Source organism: Callithrix jacchus, chromosome 7 (assembly GCF_049354715.1).
Source record: "Callithrix jacchus isolate 240 chromosome 7, calJac240_pri, whole genome shotgun sequence".
In the NCBI taxonomy this organism is placed as follows: Eukaryota; Metazoa; Chordata; class Mammalia; order Primates; family Cebidae; genus Callithrix; species Callithrix jacchus.
In genome coordinates this window covers 152,557,501-152,581,939 of record NC_133508.1, presented here as the reverse complement: position 1 = coordinate 152,581,939, position 24,439 = coordinate 152,557,501, and the positions used below count along the sequence as shown (strand labels likewise).

The following is a 24,439-nucleotide window of genomic DNA, read 5'->3' as shown; positions in this document are numbered from 1 at the left end:
ACTTACACTAGTAGGCAGAGTTTCCAGAGCCCAAGGGCATAGATTTCCTTTTTCCATAAACTGTAAAGAATATGTTTTATTTCTGCAAAGCCCTGGAGAAATATCCAGTTGATCTGCGACGTAGTTGTTCCTAGACCCAGGACCCAGAGATTTTCTACCATACATAGATTGAGTCGCTTTGCAATGGCAATTTCAATGTGATAAATGAAGACTGTACATACTATTGTCAGAAGGAATAAAGGATCTTAAATTACAGCACAAAAATAAGCCGTTGGGTCCTGGCATTAGTGTAGGAAGCTCCACAGACTCCATGTGGCAGACCTTCTTTCTTGAGTTTAACTTACATTAAGAATAGCAGGATCCATAGCGTTGGCATTAGGGATTGTTTTCCAACATTAGCTCCCCTGATTCAAAGTCTTGCATTTCAGTCCATTGAGCTCTGCCGACCGCTAGATTCCCGACTGGAACATGTTGACTTTGAATGTCTCTTTAAGTGCCTGAGTGTGTGTCATCTCATCCGGGTCTGTGCATCTCTCCTTTTGGAGCGTAGGGTGATCTTTGTTGCCAACAGCCTAAGGTAAGAAATAAGCGAAACATGTTACTTCACACTGGTGTTTTTATTTGTTCCAAATTTTAAAATTTGGGCATATTTTTAAAATGTAGGATCAGTGTCTCAATTATCTAGTGGTATATAGTGGCATGGATAATTTCAAATGGTTGAAATCATCAAAAAGCCTCTTGCATTAGGCTATACCAATGACTTTTTTGGGCTGTAATAAATTTCCCTTTTAAATACATTTTGCTTACTCTGCTGTCAAAAGTTGGTAGTGCTTTTCTAAGCACTCTCATTTTTCACATGAGAAATTGTGGAGAAAAGCTGGATTGAGATTGAACATTTTCAGTAAATTAAGTTTGAATTTTAAGTAAAATGTTAAAAATTAATGACTATTCGCATAGTTCTTCATCTATGATCACTAACCAGCATCAATTTTTGATTCTTTAACGTCATATCTGAAATATCATCCATATGTTGCTCTATATATGACACCATTTGTTTTCTCCTCTGCTAGCACCCTGTCAAAATGTGGCCACGCTGTGGTAGCTACACTGTATCCGTTCACCTGGCAGCATACTTACATCCCAGTCCTGCCAGCATCTATGATCGACATCGTGTGCTCACCTACTCCATTCCTGATTGGAATCCTGTCTTGCTCCTTACCACAGCTCCAGGACCTACCCATCGAAGAGGTGAGATGGAAGAATGGAACCTACGGAAAATATTGGAGCTTTGAGAAGTGAAAATAAGTGATCTAAAGCATGGTGGAATTATTGATATAGTTATTATTACCATTTTATGCTATTTATTTATAATATTTCTATTATGTTAGGATATTGCTGTTTATAATATTTCTCGTATTTTTAGTATTTTTTAAGCTGGGAAAATTCAAGGGTATACATAAATCCAAAGCTGTATCTTCTTTATAGAGTAGTAACCTTGGACTCATTCTTGTGTTATTCTGAAGAGTAGCTCTTCTGTTTTTAAGTCATACATACACTTCTCTGGATTAACTTTAAAAATCATTTCAAGGCCGGGCATGGTGGCTCCTGCCTGTAATCCTAGCACTTTGGGAGGCTGAGGCAGGTGGATCACATCAACTCAGGAGTTTGAAACCAGCCTGGCCAACGTGGTAAAACCCCATTTCTACTAAAAATATAAAAATTAGCCAGGCGTGGTGGCACATGCCTGTAATACCAGCTACTCAAGAAGCTGAGGCAAGAGAATTGCTTGAACCAGAAGGCAGAGTTTGCAGTGAGCCGAGATCACGCCCCTGCACTCCAGCCTGGGTGACAGAATGAGTGAGACTCTGTCTCAAAACAAAAACCCAAAAAACATTATTTCATATATAACACACATATAGATAAGTGGAATGGAAATATTACCACAATGGAATCAGTGCCAGCCCCATAGAAATCCCCGTGATGCCTCTTTCTAATCTCTGTTTCCATCCCCATCCCCGACCAAAGGTAATCATTATTTTGACTTTTGTGGTTTTCATTTACTTGTTTTTCTTTATAGTTTTACAGCTAGGCATGCCTCCTTAACCAGTGTGGTTCAGCTTTGTCTGGTTTTAAGCTTGATATAAATAGATTCATATGGTATATATTCTTGCCTGGTTTCTTTTGTTCAACATTATATCTGTAAGATTCATCTATGTTGATGAAGTCAACAATAGTTTGATCATTCGAATTGTATATAGGATTCCATCGTGTGAATGTACCACAATTTTTATATCCATTCTACAGTTGAACATTTGAGTTGTTTCCAGTTTGAAGTTATTATGAATAATGTTGCTATAAATATTCTTCTACATGACCTTTGGTGCATGCACACATGCAGTTTGATGGGTATGTACTTGGAAACTGAATTGCTGGTCATAGGGTAAACATATCTCTAATTTTAGTAAATAAAGTTAAATTGTTTTCCAGAGTAGTTGCACCACTTTAAATTCCCTTCAACAGTGTATGAGAATTCGTTTTGCTTCACATCTTCACCATCAACTAACTATCGTCTGTTGTATCATTTAGCCTATCTGGTGGGTGTTTAGTGTTATTCACATTGTGGTTTAATTTGCATCCTTGATTCCTGTTGAGATCGAGCATCCTCCTGTTTGTGTACTGGTCACTCGAATATCATCTTTTATCAAAGTCATTGTCTCTTTCCACTATATTGTTTACTCTCTTATTTTTTTGTTTTGTTTTGTTTTGTTTTTGAGACAGAGACTCACTCTGTTGCTCAGGCTGGAATGCAGTGGAGTGATCTTGGCTCACTGCAACTTCTGACTCCCAGGTTTAGGCAATTATCATGCTTCAGCCTCCCGAGTAGCTGGAACTACAGGTGCAAGCCACCACACCCGGCTAATTTTTTGTATTTTTAGTAGAGATGAGGTTTCACCACGTTGGCCAGGCTGGTCTCGAACTCCTGACCTCAGATGTCCTCCCTCTTCGGCCTCCCAGAGTGCTGGGATTACAGGTGTGAGCCACTCCACCTGGCCCCTACTCTTTTATTGTTAAGATGTCTTTTTATATTCTGGGTACTGGCCCCATTGTCTGTGGCTTGCCTTTTCATTTTCCAAAATGATGTTTTTTAATGCACAGAAATTCTTAATTTTAATGTGGTTAAAATTATCAATATTTTTCTTTATAGATGGTGTTTTTACTGAACTGCTTAAGTTACTTTATATTAATTTCATGAAAATATCCTCCTATATTATCTCTTGGGCCTTTTATTGTTTTGCCTTTAACTTTTGATTATGAATCCTTCTGGAACTTGATTTTTGTGTGTGTAATGTGAAGTAGGGGTCATTTCACTTGTGTTTATATGGATAATCATCTGTGCCAGTACCATTTACTATAAAGACTGTTCTTCCCCATTACTCCACTACCTTGTCTTTCTTTTTAAAAAAAATTTTTTTATTTTGGAAACTTTAAAACATACATAAAAGTAAACAGAAGAGTAAAATGAATCCCTGTGTACCAGTCACCCCGCTTCAGTACTTATCAGGCCATAGCCAGACTATACCCTTGGACCCATTCCTCTTTCCCATGATATTTTGAAGGATATCCTGATACAATTTCATCTCTAAATATTACAATATGAATCTCTATAACATAAGGGCATTTTAAAGCATAACCTCAATACCATTATTATACCTCAACACCTAAAATATCCAACAATTCCTTGATCTCAGCAAACCCAGGGTTTAAATCTCCAGTTGTCTCATAAACTTTTAATAATTTGTTTAAATCAGGTTCCAAACAAAGTCCACACATTGTACTTATTTATTCATTTATTTAATTATTTATTTAGTGACAGGCTCTCACTCTGTCACCCAGGCTGGCGTTCATTGGTGCAATCACAGTCACTGCAGCCTTGACCTCCCAGACTCAAGTGATCCTCTCAGATCAGCCTCCCAAGTGGCTGGGACTACAGACGTGTACCACACGCCCAGCTAATTTTTAAATTTTGTGAAGAGATGGGGTAACTGTGTTGCCAGGGCTGGTCTCCAACTCCTGGGCTCAAGAGATCCTTCTGCCTCGGCTTTCCAAAGTGCTGGGATTACGGGCATGAGCCAGCCACCATACCTGGCCCCACACATTGTATTTAGTTGATATATTTTTAGTCTCTTCCAATCTACGTATGCATGTCATCATTTTTTTACTTGCAATTTATTCCTTGTTGTGTTGATCGGCTAACTTTTAAATGGGCTACAACTTTGAGTAAATTTTATTTAAAACTATTCTCATTGCCTGTATTTGTCTGTGAATGTCTCTGGTTGAACTTGCCTGGCTCCTTTATCTCACAGGTGCTGATAGTTGATCTCTGTGCAGACAAGTTCTTACAGGAGGTGAGTGCCAAAGAGGTAATTACTGATGTTTTAGGATAAAGGTCTACTGTAGATCGTTGGACAGACAATATGTGAAAGTACTTAGAGAAGATGACTCAGGCGAGACTTTAGTTCCTACACATACTTGAATTGACACCATGGCCAATCATACAAGATTGGCCTGAAAATTTTGGCTTCAGTTCATAGCTGCCTATCCCAAAGAAGGAAGGAGGAAACATAAATATCTCATTCTCAAAAAAGGCCAAACCACCCTTCAACTCCAGCTTCATTGCCATGTAAGCCTGTAATTTAATTAAATTTTTAGAGCATTTATTAAACACTGATTATTTCTAGATATTCTGTTAGAATGTAAAAATGAATAAGACACAGTTTGAACCCTCAGGCCTTACAGTCTAATGGGGGAAAACAGACATACATAAAGTTGTAGAAATTGCATAATAGAACTTTACACAAGGTATAGTAGGAGCAAAAAAGAAGTGACCATTTATTCTGAATATTGAAGTGGAAAGGAAGAGTTGTAAAGCCTTCTCAGAGCAGCCCTCCGAATGTAGCCTGTATAGAGGAGTGTGAGCACTGAAGCACGGGAAAAACAAGAGTGTTTCGCAGGACATTTTCTTCAGAATCAATTAGTTCATCACATTTGAAACACAATTTATTTGGGGATATCTTCATAATATAACAGAAGGCTTGTAGATGAGAGACATTTGGTGGAAAAGTGCCAGAAAATTCTATAAAGTATATTATTTGTTTTTGTAATAGAGTAAAATATATATACCATAAACATGAAAGATCCTTCATGTAGGGAAGGATACTTCAGCCTGACTCTTTAGCCAACATATATACAGTCCTCTGTGAAATTTCTGAGAAATAACTAGGGCATATTTGAGACTTAATCCCTCAAATCTCATACCAAAAAAAAAAAATCTCAATTTTTTTCTCTTAAGGTATCTGATGAGGATGAAATTCTACCACCGAAACTTCAAGCTGCCCTGATGCAGATTTTGGAAGAACGAAATGAAATCTTGACTCAGGAGCAGAATTTTTCACAAGGTATGAGACTTAAGGTTAAGGTGGTAAATATTTACTGAACGCCCAGGACTCTGTTCAAGGATATACCAAAGTAGCATTAGATTGCCTGTGCCTTGAAAATCTTATAATCAGCTTCCTTGCTTATCCTCAATATGCCAGGCCCTCTTCTATTTCAGGACCTTTGCACTTGCTCAGTTACATTTATAGAATGCTACTCCCACAGATATCCACATGACTCCTGCCTTTTCTTCCTATAGGTCCGTGCTCACATGTCACCTTCTCACTGAGGCCTTTCCTGTCTGTCCTATTTTAAATTGTTCCCATCACCCTAGTGCTCCTTATCCTCTTCCCCTTGCCTTAGTTTTCTTCATGACTCAGCACTGTTTCATATGCTACAGCGTAAGTTCTGTGAGAACAGTGGATTTATTTTGTTTTCCATCTCCAGTACTTTACATGGTATTCTATAAGTTGATACTCAATAAATACTTGTTAAATAAATGAGCAAAGAATACTTGTTGGGTGCTTACACTGTGTCAGGCGTTATACTGAGCACTTAGCATACATTTTGTTTTATCTTTATGAAGCAGGTATTATTATTTCATCCTCATTATACAGATGAGAAAACTAAGGCTATTACTGACAGGGAGAATTAGTGAAGACATTTTCAACAGGGGGAAGGGTTTTTTTGTTTGTTTTGGGGTTTTTGTTTCTTGTTTCTTGTTCTGTCACCCAGGCTGGAGTGCAGTGTGCGATTATAGCTCCCTGCAGCCTCAACCTCCTGGGCTCAAGCAGTTCTCCTGCCTCAACTGGGACCACAAGCATGCACCACCACACCTAGCTAATCTTTTTTTTTTTTTTGTAGAGACAAGTCTTACCATGTTGCCTAGATTGATTTCAAACTCCCAGCCTCAAGCAATCCTCCCGCCTTAGCCTCACAAAGTACTGGGATTACAGTTGTGAGCCCCTACACCTGGCTTAGAAGGAGCAGATTTAGAGGAGTAATAAAAAGTTTAGTTTGGGATGTTACAGTTTGAGATACCTATTAGAAGTTTAATACTTAAACTGGAAATGTTCTAGAAGAAAGATTGGGGCTAAAAACAAACATTTAGAAATTGCTGTTTTAAAGCTGTGGGACCAGATGAAATAATCCTATGGAGTGAGTATTGTTGGAAAAGACAAAGGTTTAAGGATTGAGCCCTGTGTTAGTTGTAAATGGTGTGGTTGGATTTCCAACACTTGGAGGTTGGAAGGAGGAGAAGGATCCAGCAACAGAGACTAAGAGGAGCAGCCAGTAAAGAAGGAGAAAAACCAGGAAGGTGTGTGTGTAAAATGCTAGGAGTGTGGGCGGGTACAGTGGCTTACACCCGTAATGGGAGGCCGAGGCAGGAGGATTGCTTGAACCTAGGAATTCCAAACTAGCCTGAGCAACAATTCTCAGTTCCAATGTGACCTCATCTCCACAAAAAGTGAAAGGACAAATAAAAAACAGGAGTATGACATTGCAGAAGTTGAGCAAAGAGAATATTTCACAAAAGAATGAGTACTCAATGGTGCCTGCAGCTGCAGAGAGACCCAGTGTGGTGAGGACTAAGATTTGACCAGGGGACTTGACAATATGAAGACCTTGATAACAGCACATTCAGTGGAATGAGGGGAAGAAAGGAAGATGGGAGTGGGTTCAAGAGAAAATTAGAATTCCATTTAGCCTATTCATTGTAAAATTTGTTGTTTACCATTTTAATTTTTGAGTCAATGTCTCGCTTTGTCACCCAGGCTGGAGTGCAGTGGCGCAATCATGGCTCACTGTAGCTTTGACCGCCTGAGCACAAGAAATCCTCCCGCCTCAGCCCCCCAAGTAGCTGTGCCTATAGGCATACACCATCACACCTGGCTAGTTTTTTGTATTTTTTTTTTTTTTGAGACAGGATTTCAGGGTGTTGCCCAGGCTGAACTCCTGGCCTCAAGAAATTCACCTGCCTCAGCCTCCCAACGCCGTGGGATTATAGGGGTGAGCCACTGTGCCCAACCTTAAAATGTAATTGAATGTACAAAGGGCCAAGAATAGTCAAGACACTCGAAAAAGAACAAGACTGCTGGAGGGTTTGCACTACTAGACATCAAGATTTATTATAACCATAGTAATTAAGATAGTTTGGTTTTGGTGCAGAAATAGAGCAACAGAATAGAGAGTGCATACGCATAAGGAAAGTGGATTTGTGTCAGTGCCAGCGTTGTGTATCGTGGAAAAAGGATGGACCTTTAATAAATGATACTAAGGCCGGGTGTGGTGGCTCACACCTGTAATCCCAGCACTTTGGAAGGCCGAGGTGGGAAGATCACTTGAGGTCAGGAGTTTGAGATCAGCCTGGCCAACATGGTGAAACCCCATCTCTACTAAAAATACAAAAAAATTAGCTGGGTGTGGTGGTGCACACCTGTAATCCCAGCTACCCGGGAGGCTGAGGCAGGAGAATAGCTTGCACCGGGAGGCAGAGATTGCAGTGTGCCAAGATTGTACCACTGCAGTCCTGCCTGGGTGACAGAGTGAGATCCTATTTTAAAATAATAGTTGTTTTAAATAAATAGTTGTAGTAGTAGTAATAATAATAATAATAAATGATACTAGGACAATTAGTCTTCTATATGAAAAGAATATGGATCTACACCTCATACTATACAGAAAATTAATTCCAGTGAATTTACAGACTTAAATGTTAAAAGCAAAGCTTTTGAAAATATTTTTAAAATAATAGAAGAAAATATTTTTTGTCCATAAAACAGTGGTGAGCGTTTTTAAAAATACAGCACAAAGAGCAGAGACTATAAGAGAGAAGATAGGTTAATTTGTATCAAATCTTTAAATTTTCTTTTCATCAAGGGACACAATGGAAAAGAGGTTTAAACTAGCTACAGACTAGGTGAAGACATTTTCCACATATGTAACTACCAAATGAATAGTGTCTAGAATTAATTTTTTTTCAAAAAACACCTGCAAATCAGTAAGAAAAAGATAAACAATCCAATAGAAAAATGAGGAAAAGATAGAAAAAAGCATTCATAGAAGAAGAAATATGATACGCCTATAAATAAGTGAAGAGACGTGCAGCCTCACTACATAATTTACATTCAGGGAAATGTAAATGAAAACCACAGTGCCATACCATTTTTTATACCAACCACAATACTGACAAAAACTAAGAAGTCTGCCCAGGCACTGTGGTTCATACCTGTAATCCTAGCACTTTGGGAGGCCAAGGTGGGAGACTCATTTGAGCCCAGAAGTTCAAGACCAGCCTGTGTAACACAGCAAGACCCTATCTCTACAAAAACAAATTAAAACATTAGCCAGGTGTGTGATGTGTGCCTGTAGTCCCAGCTAGTTGGAAGGCTAGGGTGGAAGGATCACTTGAGCCCAGGAGTTTGAGGCTGCAGTGAGCTGTGATGGCACCACTGCACTCCAGCCTGGGCAACAGAGCAAGACCCTGTCTCAAAAAAAAAAAAAAAAATTTAAGTCTGACAATATCAAGTATCATTAAGAGTATGTCAAGTCGTTTAGTCACTTTGAAGTTGGCATTATCTAGTCAAGTTAAAGGTGTACATATCATACAACCCAACAATTTAGTTTGTAGATACATAGTCTAGTGAATCTTGCACATGTTCAATAATTTTCATAGTGCCATCGTATGTGGTAGCAAAAACTAAAAACAATGTGAATGTCCACTTTCAGGAGAATAAAGCCTTAAGAATGAATCTTTTTTTTTTTTTTGAAATAAGATCTCATTCTATCAGCCAGGCTGGAGTGCAAGTGGTACAATCGTGGCCCATTGCAGCCTCGGCCTCCTAGGCTCAAGCAATCCTCCTTCCTCAGCCTCCTGAATAGCTGGGACCACAGGCCTGTGCCACCACACTCAGCTAAGTATTTAATTTTTTGTAGATATGGGAGTCTCACTATATTGCCCAGCCTGGTCCTAAGCCCCTGGACTCAGGTGAGCCTCCTGCCTCAGTCTCCTGAAGTGTTGGGATTACAGGTATGAGCCACTGCAACCAGCTAAAAATGAATTTTAGAAGCATTTATTGAATAAAACAGTAAGTTAGGAACAATACAATATTTTGAATACTGTTCAAAGACATACAAAAACCTAATAATATGCTCTTGGGGTTTTATATGTGTGTAGCAAAACTCTGATGCAGAGCAAGGGAATGATAAATGAAAAATTACAAATGATGGTCACTCTATTGGAAAGTAGGAGAAGAACGCCGCCATTAGAGAGAGTCACACAGGGAACTTCAAAGATATTAGTAATATTCTGTTTCTAAGCTTTGTTTGTGGTGGATAGTTTATTCATGTTGATCTTATAAAATACTCATACATATCAAAGAATATGTAGAGTGCATACATTAAAAAGGAAAAGAATAAACTATAGAAAATAGAAAAACAATTTTTAAAAGAAAGAAAATAAGATGTAACATTGAGGCAAAAGTGTTGAAGATGAATGCAGTGTTGGGGCTGGGTATGGTGGCTCACACCTATGATCTCAAGCATTTTGGGAGGTCAAGGAAGGGTAAGTTCAATACCAGCCTGAGCAACATAGTAAGACTCTATCTCTACAAAAAAAATTAATTAACAAAAAGAAAAAAAAGATAAATGCGGTGATGGACATGGATCTTCAGCTGCAAAAGGAAAGAGATGAGAAGGAAAGAGATGAGAAGGAAGTCTGTTGGACAAAAGATAACAAAAACCTAGATTAGAATCAAAGTGTAATTCAGAAAGAGACCCTGGAACCATCACCTGGTCAGCCCTGCTAGCTGCACAGATATGGACAGGCCAACTGAGAAAAGTGAGCCACCCACTATTAGGCAACTGCTTTATGGTAGAACTCTGACTAACCTTAGGTTCCTGATTCCCATCCTGGGTGGATCCCACAGAAAAGAGCAAGAGACATTGTGAAGGGGGAATTAAAAATAAAAGACTATCTGGATGTGGAAGAAAAAGGGGGAGTGTAAACTGAATCTGAAGTTTGAGCCTGGGACCAGGAAGGCCATGTAATACAGTGTCTTATAGGGATTAAAAAATCACCTGACTTGTGAGTCACTTACTAGATGGGATGACCCTGGAGAATTTATTTAATCATTTGGAACCTCAGTTTCCTCTGTAAAAGAAAAATAATAATACCTAATAGATTATTGTGTTTGTAAAAGTACTTAGCACAGTGCAACATATCTTTAGCACTCAAATCATTATTTTTATGAAATAATTATAGTACAGTATGAAATGGCAGTGTCAGCCAGGCATGGTGGCTCACATCTGCAAACCCAGCACTTCAGAAGGCCGAGGTGGGAGAACTGTTTGAGCCCAAGAGTTTGAGACCAGCCTGGGCAACATAGCAAGACTGTCTGTATTTTGAAAAAAAAAAAAAAAAAAAAAAAAAACCTTATTAAAAAATGGGAATACTGAGAGGGAAATTTCCCCTCTAAATTTCTCAAAATCAGTTGATTTGGTGGGGAAATATAATGGATTTGGCTTTAGATATGTATTGTTTGTTTAATCAATTCATAGTCCAAGTTCCAAAAAAGACCTGATATAGTGACCTTTAGACTGATGGAATTTATGTGCTAATGGGACAGCCAAATGGTAACCAACCACAGATAGCCTGACAATGTAGGTGAGATAACAGGGCTGGAAAACTAAGGTTGGGAATTACAGTATTATCATAGCCAGCTCTTTCTCTGTGCCAATTAGTTAGCCCTTTAAGGAAAGGAATGTTGAAGAGAAGTGTCTGAGCACCATACTCAGGAAGAGAAAGAAAGGGCAAGAGAAAAACAACTGCTTTGTCATGAAGTCAGGAAAGGAATCAGGAAATCAGGAGAGCACAGAGTTGTGAGGAACAAGAGAAATGAGGCAGCATGGAGCTTAAAGGAGGATAAAAATAGAAGAGCAGATTAAATTTGGCTGGCTCTCACCGGTGGCCTTTGAAAGAGCAGTTACAGTGAAATCAACAGATGTGCAAGCCAGGACGCAAGATGGAGAAGACTCTGAAGGTAACGGTAGAAGCAATTAGCATTTTGTAGGTCATGGAGAAAGAAAGTGAAGAATGAGCACTCCTAGATTTATTCTCAGTCCTTTAATCTATTAATTTAATAGATTAATTTAATTAATTTAATCCTAATTCTTAGGCATGACTCCCATAACCAGAGCCAGTGTTTTCAGACACAGATAACTGAGGAGATTTTTTTCTTTCTCATGTTGCAGCAGATGTGACACTCAACTCTCTGGTGTCCGAAGCATTTGTCAGGTTTTTTGTGGAGTTGGTAGGACATTATTCTTTGAGCATGACTGTCACTGAGCGTGGGGAACGTGTTTTCCAAAGGGAACCCTTCCGTAAGTCCCACACCTCCCGAAGCGTACGCCACTTCCTAGATCTCTTCATGGAGACTCAAATGTTTGCAGGATTCATCCAGGACCGAGAGCTTCGGAAAAGTGGAGTTAAAGGTCGGTTCCATTATAAAGTTCTTCCTGTCTATTTAGTGAATACCTTGAAAGATTTTACTATATTATGAATAAAAACTATGATGGAACTTCAAGGGCTCAAAATCTGAGTGGTTTATTGTGAAAACTGTTGATTTTGAATTATTGCTTTAGCCATAAAAATAATATATTGGTAACAAGCACAGAGTTTTGTGTAATTCCCAGTATGGAATGTTAGACAGTTTCACCATCATGAGTTTTTCCTTGTAGGTTTGTTTGAGGTCCGGGCCATCCAGTATTTGGAAACAATTCCTGAGTCTGAGCCCAGTGGCGTGAACAGAATTTTGCGGAGTCTTGGTGAGTTGCTGTATTTTCCTGTTAGATAAATGTGGCTGAAGACCAGGCGAAGTGGCTCATGCCTGTAATTCCAGCACTTTGCAAGGCCAAGTAAGGCTGTTTGCTTGAGGCCAAGAGTTTGAGACCAGCATGGGCAACACAGTGAGACCCCATCTATACACAAAATTTTTAAATTAGTTAGGCATGGCTAGGTGCAGTGGCTCACACCTTTAATTCTAGCACTTTGGGATGCTAAGGCAGATTGATCACCTGAGGTTAGGAGTTCAAGACTAGCTAGCCTGACCAACATGATGAAACCCCGTCTCTACTAAAAATACAAAAAATTAGCTGGGCATGGTGGCGCACGCCTGTAATCCCAGCTATTCAGGAGGCTGAGGCAGGAGAATTGCCTGAATCCAGGAGGCGGAGGTTGCGGTGAGCCGAGATGGCACCATTGCACTCCAGCCTGGGTAACAAGAGCGAAACTCCGTCTCAAAAAAAAAAAAAAAAAAATACAGAAATTAGCTGGGCATGGTGACAGGCGCCTGTAATCCCAGCTACTTGGGGAGGCTGAGGCAGGAGAATCATTTCAACCTGGGAGACGGAGGTTGCAGTGAGCAGAGATAGCACCATTGCACTCCAGCCAGGGTGACAAGAGCAAAACTCCATATCAAAAAAAAAAAACAATTAGCTGGGCATGGTGGCACATGCTGTAGTTCTAGCTACTTGGGAGGCTGAGGCCTGAGGGGAATCGCTGGAACACGGGAATTGGAGCCTGCAGTAAGAGGATCATGCTACTCCACTCTAGCCCAGACAACAGAGTGAGATTCTTGTCTCTATAAATAAATAAAAATAAACGTGTCTGAAAAAGCTTTGCAGTAAGTGGGCCACATCACAAAACTTTATAATCAGATCAGCAATATAGCCTTAAATAGGCTGACAGAAACCATGATGCTAATTTCCAAAGTGTTTTGGCGAAAAAGAAGCATTTTTCTCAAAGTTTGGGATCCCTCATCAGAATGATATGTGGGTCCATTTCCCAGAGATGAACCTCCCTGAACTATCTTTCGTGATACAAGCTTGCATATCATGACTATTAATCTTCTCTAGGTCATATTCCTTGGAGAATCTTATAAAAACTGTGGTCCTTCTTCCCAGAAAAATGTATTTACAGCATGTAAATAAATTTTGCATATAATTTTAGGCTACTCATGTACCCCATGAAGCCTATCCTTGGGACTCCAGATTAGAAACAGCTGGTTTAGAGGGACTTCTGAGGCAAAAGAGGATTTCTTGCAAGTCTCTAATTTTGTACTTCATACAGAAACACATTTATGATTTTTCAGTAATAACTATTTAGTATGATATAAGAGAACAATGGTGTGGCTAGCCTAAAATAATGAAGAACCTCTATGATATTTATATTTGTCTTTGAAATATGTGCCCCCTAATTAGGCCCTGTCCTTCACTAGCTGACAGACCACAAACAAATTAGGCCTTAGGCTGTTCTTTCATCTTTATACTATGGGGTTAGATTAGATCAGAGGTTTCCAACTCTGACTACATTTTATAATCTCCAGAGAACTTTTAAAAAATTTTCCCGTGGGCTCCAGGAAATCTCTGGAGAGCAAGCCAGGTGATTTTAACCTATAGTCAAGGTTGAAAACCACTGGATTACATGATGTCTGAGTTATTTTCTCCCTCTGCAATTAATTAGACACATGAGGTTTGGGGTTCATTTTGGTTTTGGTTTTGGTGGTTAAACACATCAGCCAAGTTTGAGGTATCAGCTTAATTCTTGAGATGTTCTGAATGACTGAGTTGTTAATCCCTTACCTCAAATAATGTACAATAAATGAATTGGGAGTTCACTGTACTTTTCTTTCCCTTTAGGAAGTAAAATGAAATTTCTGCAGAAGAAATGAAATATCTGATTGTCTTCGTTCTGAATATAGAACAGAAAGTGCCAAAGAAAATATTTTTCCAAGTCAGGATCCCTCGAAGTATTGTACAAACTCCTTGAAATTTGAGAAGGTTAAAAAGCGAATCAGGCTCTCACGGGAGGGTTCTCCTGTTGCTGCTGTAGTAATCACTGGAGAATTGTTGGGAGTGGTCTGGAATCAATGCCCTCTACTCTGTCTCCAATTTTTTCTAATAGCAGCCTTTTCTGTGTGATTCTTGGGCTCATTCTCTGTTTTGTGCTTCTTCTATGAAGGTAGTTTTCTTTTATAAGGAAAAGCCTTGTTAGTGTTACATTTTAAAAAATAGCTCAAAGATGAGTATAATGAGAGAAATGCTGAATTTAAAGTAGTAGAGACACGATGGAAATGAAGAACACTAGTCTATACACATAATTCTCATCACTGAAATGTCCTGGCAGCTTTAAATCCGTGGGCTGTTTGACCTAGGCTGAGGAATAGACTCATCACATATCTTCATTGTTTTACCTTATATTATATCTACGGGAATCTCACTTAGGAGGAAGCCTTACTTGTAATATTACATGGTACTGTTATTAAGTACCTTATAAATTAGACATCTTGCAACTCCTCTTCCAAATTGTGGGGCACTTGAGTAGTTTGCTTGTCCCTCGCGTCAACAATAAACTTTGCGGAGGCTAGATGCAGTGGCTCACACCTGTAATCTCCACCACTTTGGGAAGCTAAGGCAGGAGTTTGAGGCCAAGAGTTTGAGACCAGCCTGGGCAACATAGCAAGATCCCATCTCTACAAAAACATTTTTTAAGTAAGTAAATAAATTTAAACTTTGTGGAATTATAGCTAATATGAAAATGTCCTTTCAAGGGCATGGGAGCCACCTTTATTTTTTAGTGTCCATCATGTACCATGCACTGTGGTATATGTATGCATAGCATCTCAATCAATCCTTAAATCAACCTTATGAGATAGATATTTGCATCTCCATTTTACCAATAAAGAAACTGAGGCTGGATGCAATGGCTCATGCCTGTAATCTCAGCACTTTGGGAGGCCAAGGCAGGTGGATCAGTTGAGCTCAGGAGTTTGAGACCAGCCTGGCCAACATGGTGAAATCTCGCCTCTACTAAAAATACAAAAAAAAATTAGCTGGGTGTGGTGGTGGGTGCCTAGAATCCCGGCTGTTCAGGAGGCTGAGGCATGAGATCACTTAAGCCTGGGAGGCAGAGGCTACAGTGAGCCAAGATTGTACCACTGCACTCCAGCCTGGGTAACAGAGTGAGACTCTATCTCAAAAAAAAAAAAGAAAGAAAGAAAGAAAGAAAAAAGAAACAAATTCAAAGAAGTTAAATAAGTTGCCTGAAGTTATACAACACAGAATTGAAGCCAGGACTTTTATGGACAGAGAAAGTTGGTTAGTCCTGCAGATGGAAATTTGATCACAGTAGGATTTTTTTTCTTTTTTTTTTTTTGAGATGGAGCCTCACCCAGTCACCCAAGCTGGAGTGCAATGGTGTGATCTTGGCTCACTGTAACCTCTACCTCAAGGGTTCAAGCGATTCTCCTCCCTCAGCCTCCTGAGTAGCTGGAATTACAGGTGCCTGCCACCACGTCCAGCTAATTTTCGTATTTTTATTAGAGATGGGGTTTCACCATGTTGGCCAGGCTGGTCTCAAACGCCTGACCTCATGATCCGCCCGCCTTGGCCTCCCAAAGTGCTAGGATTACAGGTATGAGCCACCATACCTGGCCCTCAGTAGGATTATATAGCTATTTATTTTATTAATAAAAATTTTCTATTAAGTGTACCACAGCCACTTTTCAGCTCTGAGAATAAGGGACTTTATAGGTGCCTAGATGAGACTGTTTTTATTCCCTAGAAATGTTGAAATTTTTGCTCTATTTTTCTCAAAATAAGAACATTTCTTGAACACATACCACTTAGTCATCTAGACCTTTAATATCTAAAGTAGTAATAGTAGTGATTAGAAAGAGAAATTTTTCAGTGATGGTGCACTGGTGTGTGTGTGTGTGTGTGTGTGTGTGTGTGTGTGTGTGTGTGTTTTAACTCATGGGCAAATTCAAGTTCAGATGGTGCATTTTTCATTGATTAATGGTATAGCAAATGTCAGTTTGTTTTCTTCAGTTTCTGCTGATGGTTTTAACTGGCACAGAAAGTATTTCTTCAACCTTACAGAATCGTGTAAGTTGTATTGTGATACAGTTTATTGACTTGTACAGTATTGTCATTACAACTCATTCAGGTCTGCATGAATCTGAAGCAGAACACCATTTAAGACTGGTGCCGTATAATATAATTCCTGCAGATGAGGGCCCAGGGAATAGAACTGAGCCTATGTCTTCTTTTTAATGTTAGTTAAGCAGCTTACCCCCAGTGGGACTTCTATTAGACATCTCTCCATTTGGTCTCTTCTTACACTCCAACCCAGAGGGAACAGTTAATAATTGGATGTTTATAAAATGGGAGTAGAAGGGTTTACTGTGGTGGATCCTGGCTATCCCTCTGGGAGGAGACCCTTACTTCAGGAATGGGAGTCTTTATCCCCGCAGCCTGAAGCTGCTTCATTTCCCTAGGTCTGTTGTGTTTTGTTTCTGTAAAGTGTTACGAGTTCTGGATATTTTTGTAAAAGAATTGCTCAAGATTTGTATAAAATGTTGTTTACAGATCTTTTAATGAATAAATACATAAAAATCCCACAGATCTCTTGGAGCATTCTTAAGATGTAAAGATCTTTTATGTCACTTAAATCTATAGCTAGCACATTTACCTAATGGTACTTACGTAATCAGAATTAGTCTTACACTGACCAGGCTTAATAACTGTGGTCAACATTTCTAGGCTCTTGGCAGACAAAGCCTGGGTGTAGACTGCACAATGGGCATGGTATAGTCTGACAACCTTATTTGGTCTTTACCTGCTTAATCAAAGGGAGGCTGCTTAGTCCAGGAGCCATGCAGCAGAGAAGGTGCATGGGCAGCAGCTTGAGTGGTTAGGAGGCAATGAGGAGTGCCATTCTATTACCGTTAAGTCCTAAAGGCAAAATTACAGGATTTTTAAGTTGGGTGCTATGGCCAGTTATCACTTTCGCTCTTGGGAGCTACTGAGGTTCCTTTTGATACACAGACCATAAAGCTTCACAATTTTAATTGGAGACTGGCGCCCAGTTCTAGAGTCTCTTTAGGAACTGTACTTATCCAATGCAGAGGTTTTCAGGGCACAAGGGGTAAGGATAGTTGGGGTACAACAAGGAAGTAAAAGAGGATCAACGCCGGGAGCACTGGCTCACACCTGTATTCCCCACATTTTGGGAGGCCTAAGGGAGAGGACAGTTTGAGGTCAGCCTTGGCAACATAGGAAAACTCATCTCTACAAAAAAATTTAAAAATTAGCCAGGCGTGGTTGTTTGTGCCTCTATGCCCTGCTACTCCTGAGGCTGAAGTCGGGGAGGGGCGGGGCGGAGAGCGGGGTTTGAGGCTGCAGTGAGTTGTGATCGCACCACTGCACTCCAAACCTGGGCAGCAAAACCATACCCTGTGTATAAAATAAAAAATACACCCTGTGTATATAATAATAATAAAAAAAAAAAGAAGTCCAGCACAGAGGAAGAGAAAATTAAGGGGAGAAGGTGGGAGTAAGCAGAGGTGGAAACCAGTTTATCTCTCCGCCAAATCCTGCAGCCAGTTCCCTCCAAAATGTTAAGGGGCTCCCCTTCCAGATATCAATGTTTTGGAGGAAACGAAAAGCCCCAACTTCAGATGGCCGCCACTCGCAGGCAAAAAGATGCGGCAAGTAGAGGACAGGAAATTGAGGCCTTCCGCTGACGCCAAGAAGCCAAGACGTGATGTCATGTCCGCCCAAAACAAACCAGTTCTGCAATTTCTAGATACCCGGCGGACGCGCCTTCAAAATTAGCAACTGAGCATGCGCTCGCGTCAATACGCAGGAGACGTGATGACATCAGCGACAGGCGCCGGCGTAATTAAATAGAACTGAGTACGCCAGGCGAAGAAAACGCAGCCAGATCTGAGGGTTCCAGAATGGCGGGCACGGGTTTGGTGGCTGGAGAAGTTGTGGTGGATGCGCTGCCGTATTTTGATCAAGGTTATGAAGCTCCTGGTGTGCGGGAAGCGGTGAGTGCGGGATGTCTGTGTAGTCGACTCACTGCTCTCTGGCTGGGTACCGAAAGAAACAAGTTAGAATTTGCCGCTTCTACCCTGGCCCCGATTCTCGTTTTTAGGCTGCAGCACTGGTCGAGGAGGAAACGCGCAGATACCGACCTACTAAGAACTACCTGAGCTACCTGACAGCCCCGGATTACTCTGCCTTTGAAGTAAGTATGTCTTGAGCCCAAGTATGAACGAGGATTCCTGTGAACCTTTATTTTGGATTGAGAGCTTTAGCTAGATAAAAGTGATTTTTAAATTCCAGTTTTAACTATTGCTTGCATAGCTACTATTTACTTATTATGTAGGTATCAGTCTTTTAAAAACAACTAGATAGATAAGTCTTCTCCAGGGTTCTTATTTTAAGATCCATAGGAAGACTTTCTGGGGCTCCACGAACTCACTCAATGCAAAAATTTGTGGCTACAGTTGAGATAGGGCCCATGCGTAAATTCTCAAAGGGACGCTCTCCTGTCAAGGTTCACTCTACAGCAAGTGATCTAGAGTTTTTTAATATGTGTAAGCCTAATTACAATTACTAAGCTCTTTGGAACCACTGGAGATTGGCCTCTTAAAGTCTAGATATTTGCCAAATGTATGTGATGTGACTGAAAGGACAAACCATATTCAAGTGTATACTACTTTTTTCTCAGCCTTCTCCTTTGTTCCATAATCTATCCAGTGTTTTTTTAAATACATTTCTGATTAATGGAGGCAAAAATTTTCACTGACATGAATACTTTTTAAGTGGTAGGTGCCATTCTAGATTCTGAGATCATAGAATAAAAGATACTTTTTTAAAAAATATATTTTGTTTTAAGACAAAAGTTCTCTCCACAAAAGATAGGGCTTCTGAATACAGAAAAATACAATACAATGAGAAGCTAGATATATAAAACAAAAAGTTTACAGTAGTATGTATAAATGTGTAATAATATGTAAAGGACCTGTAGTGGAGTTATGTATGTATAAGGACCAAGAGGATTAGTGAAAGGAGTGCCAGGCCGGGCACAGTGGTTCATGCCTGTAATCCCAGCACTTCTGGAGGCCAAGGCAGGCCGATCACCTGAGGTGGGGAGTTTTGAGACCAGCCTGACCAACATGGAGAAACCCACATCTCTACTAAAAATACAAAAAATTAGTCGGCGCAGTGGCACATTCCGGTAATCCCAGCTACTCGGGAGGCTGAGGCAGGAGAATCGCTTGAACCCGGGAGGCGGAGGTTGCAGTGAGCCAAGATTGCGTCATTATACTCCAGCCTGGGCAACATGAGTGAAACACCATCTCAAAATTAAAAAGAAAGAGAGAGAGAAAGAAAGAAAAGAAAGGAGTGCCAATGCTTGCCTAGGGCGTCAGATGCTGTTCTCTCCACACAGTGAGTAGAAACTATTTTAAATGTATAACCTTGAAGTACACCCAAGATTCTAGTTAGGTTCTAATTAGCTAAATGAAATGTAAGATATTATTTCTAAATTACTGGATTCAAGTATTTCAATATGTATAGCTTGGAGGTTTTCTTCCCCATTACTCCTATGTATTTGTTAAAGGGTAATGATATTAAAAGGCAGTATTTAGCTGGGTGTGGTGGCTCACACCTGTAATCCCAGCACTTTAGGAGGCTGAGGTGTGAGGATCACTTGAGACCAGCCTGGGGAACATAGTGAGACCCCGTCTCTACAAAAGAAAAATTAAAACATTAGCCAGGCATGATAGCATGCACCTGTAGTCCCAGCTGCTCGGGAGTCTGAGGTAGGGGGAGAACTGCTTGAGGTGGGAGGATTGCTTGAGTTATAGGCTGCCACAGCGAGCCACAGTCATGCCATTGCACTCCAGCCTGGCGACAGAACAAGACCCTGTCTCAAAGAAAATATAAAAAGACAATATTAACATTAAAGTAACATGAAAAAATTGTAAGTTTGTTTTTGCTGCTGTTGTTTGAAATGTAGTCTCGCTCTGTCACCCAGGCTGGAGTGCAGTGGTGCCATCTCGGCTCACTGCAACCTCAACCTCCCCAGCTCAGGTGATTCTCTTGCCTCAGCCTCCCGAGTAGCTGGGATTACAGGTGCCTGCCACCACACCTGGCTAATTTTTGTATGTTTAGTAGAGGCAGGGTTTCAGCATGTTGGCCAGGCTGGTCTCAAACTCCTTGCCTCAAGTGATCTGCCTGCCTCAACCTCCCAGAGTGTTGGGATACAGGTGTGAGCCACCATGCCCAGCCTTGGTTGGTTTTAAGTAGAAGACACATGTTCCTATGAACATATTTCCTGTGCTTTTTCTGTATATTGTTACCCAAATCTGGATGTTAACCACATTAAGAACTAAGTGCAATAATGCTTCCTTACTGGACTAATTTCTGAAGGTTTCAAATAATTGCATTCAATCAGACTTTTTGAAGTACTTTGGCCAGTTTTTTTCCCTCTCTCTTAAATACCTTTGTATTAAATAATTAGTAAACTGGGTTTGAGTGATTCTTCTGTAATTAGTTTACTGGTTACTGGTTTACTATTAATCCTTTCTTTTTTTTTAGACAAAGTGTTGCTCTGTCGCCCAGACTGGAGTGCAGCTCCTAGGCTCACTGCAACCTCCCCCACCCAGGTCCAAGTGATTCTCTCGCCTCAGCCTCCTAAGTAGCCGGGATTACAGGCATGCACTACCATGCCCAACTAATTTTTGTATTTTTAGTAGAGAAGGGGTTTCACCATTGTGGCCAGGCTGGTCTCAAACTCCTAACCTCAAGTGATTCACCCGCCTCAGCCTCCCAAAGTGCTGGGATTACAGGTGTGAGCCACCACCGTGCCCAGCATCGTTTCTTAGCAACAGTTGCTGATGTATACTGGGCTCACTGTCTGTCTTGGCGCACGAAACATCACTATACACTGTATAACAATGTTTGCTATCCCCATTTTTTTTTTTTTTTTTTTGAGATGGAGTCTCACTCTGTCACCCAGGCTGGAATGCAGTGGCGCAGTCTCAGTTCACTGCAACCTCCGCCTCCTGGGTTCAAGCGATTCTCCTGCTTTAGCCTCCTGAGTAGCTGGGACTACAGGCGCCTGCCACCACGTCCAGCCTATTTTTGTATTTTTAGTAAAGATGGGTTTTACCATATTGCCAGCCTGGTCTCAAACGAACTCCTGACCTTGTGATCCGCCCGCCTGGGCCTCCCAAAGTGCTAGTATTACAGGTGTGAGCCACTGCGCCTGGCCTGCTATCCCCATTTTTTAGCTGGGAAAACTGTAGCTTAGAGAGGCTAATTGACCAAGACCTTAACGTTCCTCAAACTACCTCTGAAACTACTGTTTCATTAAATCATTTAACAACTATTTACAAAGGTCTGTTCCATGCTGGGTATTGGAGAACAGGATAGGCAGGGTCCATACTAATGAACCTTACTTACAACCTAGAGTGTTGAGACAGACAATAAATAGATCAGAAAATATCAGATTGTTGATAAATGCTGCACAGAGAATGATAGTGATAAACTGACTGGGTGACTCTAGGTTGGGTGGTTGAGGAAGACCTCTCAAAGCTGAGATGAGTCCCTCCATGAGCAGGGACTTTTTTTTTTATATGACTTAGCTCCCTGAACACTGGCTTAGTCTTTGGAGAGAGTTGAGCTAAAATTCCAGATCTATCAGTTACTGACCATGTGAGTTAGATCTAAGTGTTCCTCTTTTGCCGCATGGCTCAAGACTACTTATACCGCATTTTTATACTGCCTCTTATCTAATTATTACCTGTTACTCCTTGTCTGTCACTGCAGAATTTTCTAGCTAGAATGCCCTGGTTTTTTTGCACAAAACTGGATAACTACATTTTCTTAAGATTGTGTGTAATTTAGCAGTAGCCCCGGTAAAATGCTTTCTCTAGAAAGAAATACTTAATACAAAACTTTTAAACATTAATGCAGGCTTCTGTAAGGCCTTTGAAACTTATTCCCTAGTCTAATTGTTAAGATAGTTGAAGCCCTCAGAAAATTAAAATTACATAGAATAACCAAAGTATTACTATAAATGAATATTTTAAGCAGTCATTTATACTCAGGGTAGGAAATGTGCAGAACAGAAATGGGATAGGATATTGGCCAAAATGTTGGCCAAAGGAGAATAGCTATACTACATTTACTTGCAAATAGTAAAATTGCTAGAGAAGATAGTGAATATAAAGAAAATAAATTTATTTCTTAAATTTCTGGAGCCTGGAAAGTCTAAGGTTCACTGGCTGCATCTGGTGAGGGCCTTCTTGTTGATGTGGACTTGGTGTACAGTCCTGAAGCAGCACAGGGCATTACATGGCAAGGTGTGCTACACAAAAGACAAGCTGGCTTTTATAACAGACCCACTCTAGGGATAACTCATTAATCCGTGCATGGATTGAGCCTTCATGACCCAATCACCTCTCAAAGGCTCCACTTCTTTTTTTTTTTTTTTTTTTTTTGAGATGGAGTTTCGCTGTTGTTACCCAGACTGGAGTGCAATGGTACGATCTCGGCTCACCGCAACCTCTGCCTCCTGGGTTCAAGCAATTCTCCTGCCTCAGCCTCCCTAGTAGCTGGGACTACAGGCGCGCACCACCATGCCCAGCTAATTTTTGTATTTTTAGTAGAGACAGGGTTTCACCTTGTTGACCAGGATGTTCTCGATCTCTTGACCTCGTGATCCACCTGCCTCGGCCTCCCAAAGTGCTGGGATTATAGGCGTGAGCCACCATGCCCGGCCAAGGCCCCACTTCTTAATACTATTATATTGGGGATTAAGTTTCCACATGAGTTTCAGAGGGGATGAACATTCAAACCATAGCACTGTCCAACTGCTTCTGATATGCTGCTGGAATTGAGAGCCACTGGTTTAGGATTAATCCTTTTCTCTGTGTGCTCCTTAATACATGCCACTTTTCCTGCCTAAGCTGAATATGAAGCGTGCGTGTGTGTGTGTTCGTGTGTGTGTGTGTTCGTTCCAGATTCTAGACAGCATTTAACCCAGAGAAGAATTAGGGGAAGGTAAACGATTGATTATAATGGGTAGTATAAAGAATAAATATTTAAGTAGCTTAAATCTGTTCTTTGGTGATTGTTAGTTTCAATGGTCAACATGATCTTAAAAATCTTTCTCTGATTTACACATCAGACTGACATAATGAGAAATGAATTTGAAAGACTGGCTGCTCGACAACCAATTGAATTGCTCAGTATGAAACGGTAAGAATATTAAAATGGAAATTAAAATTTAGCTCGTTGTAACTCACTAATGAGCTGAGATTTGTGAAGATGTATTTGCTGGCTAATATTGGCAGTGTTGACCGGGCATGGCGGCTCACACCTGTAATCCCAGCACTTTGGAGGGCCGAGACTGACGGATTGCTTGAATCCAAGAGTTTGAGACCAGTCTGGGCAACATGGCAAAACTCCATTTCTACCCAAAAATAAATAAATAAATAAATAAATAAATGCAAAACATAGCTGGGGGTGGTGGCACGCACCCATGGAGCCAACTACTTGGAAGGCTGAGGTAGGTAGATTGCTTGCCCCCAGGAGATGGAGTTTGCAGCAAGCCGAGATTGTGCCACTGCACTAGAGCCTGGGGAACAGAGGGAGATCCAGTCTTTAAAAAAAATTTATATATATATATTATATGGGGTGGGGGCAGTGTTAAAGGGCTGGGTAGTATGAAGAGAGAATAGCACAGGATCATATCCCTTCCCATTTTTTCTCTACCAGGGCATGGGTTTGTTAGTGGATGGGTGGGTGTGAGCATTTTACAAAAATGATAGTGAAGTTTTTGTCTACTACTTTTCCCCTTAATATATTACTGACATCTTAATATTATTAAATATTCTTCAGTAACATCAGTGAATAGCTAATGTAACCGTCTTTTATGGGAATGTAATGTTGCTTATTTAACCAGTTCACATTTAAGTGAACATAATGGTGCTAAATCATATTTGTAAATTGATTGTTAGGATATATTAGTTTCTTATAAGGTTGACATTCTCAGCCTTCTGTAGTTGTTATACTTATGGGACATTCTATTGGGAGGAGATGTAAAGGCTTGGCAGTATACATGAGTTTATTTTATTTTGTTTTT

General features: G+C 40.4%; 2 protein-coding genes across 8 annotated transcripts in view; both read left to right on the top strand.

Moving 5' to 3' along the window:
• DENND2C (DENN domain containing 2C) overlaps positions 1–15,510 on the top strand; it is a 78,244-nt gene extending 62,734 nt beyond the window's left edge. For 2 of the 5 annotated variants that reach the window (XM_009001942.5, XM_035252525.3), the window contains 7 exons: positions 429–577; positions 1,071–1,248; positions 4,365–4,406; positions 5,351–5,456; positions 11,686–11,925; positions 12,172–12,258; positions 14,131–15,510. In XM_009001942.5, the coding sequence (XP_009000190.2) occupies positions 429–577; positions 1,071–1,248; positions 4,365–4,406; positions 5,351–5,456; positions 11,686–11,925; positions 12,172–12,258; positions 14,131–14,162 (834 nt within the window). In that variant the 3' untranslated portion in view covers positions 14,163–15,510. Of the gene's footprint in view, positions 1–428; positions 578–1,070; positions 1,249–4,364; positions 4,407–5,350; positions 5,457–9,209; positions 10,109–11,685; positions 11,926–12,171; positions 12,259–14,130 lie in introns of those variants that run through there. The other 3 variants (XM_078332828.1, XM_078332829.1, XM_003733537.6) reach the window with 2 other exon arrangements.
• A 2,671-nt stretch (positions 15,511–18,181) lies between these two features.
• Positions 18,182–24,439, top strand: part of LOC100414058 (pre-mRNA-splicing factor SPF27) — a 13,599-nt gene continuing 7,341 nt past the window's right edge. For all 3 annotated transcript variants that reach the window (XR_013520352.1, XM_035252524.3, XM_009001941.5), the window contains exons 1-3: positions 18,182–18,326; positions 18,434–18,526; positions 23,483–23,553. Coding sequence is in view for 2 of the 3 variants with exons in the window: in XM_035252524.3 (XP_035108415.1) it covers positions 18,234–18,326; positions 18,434–18,526; positions 23,483–23,553 (257 nt within the window). In the remaining variant the exon portion in view is untranslated. The remainder of the gene's footprint in view (positions 18,327–18,433; positions 18,527–23,482; positions 23,554–24,439) is intronic.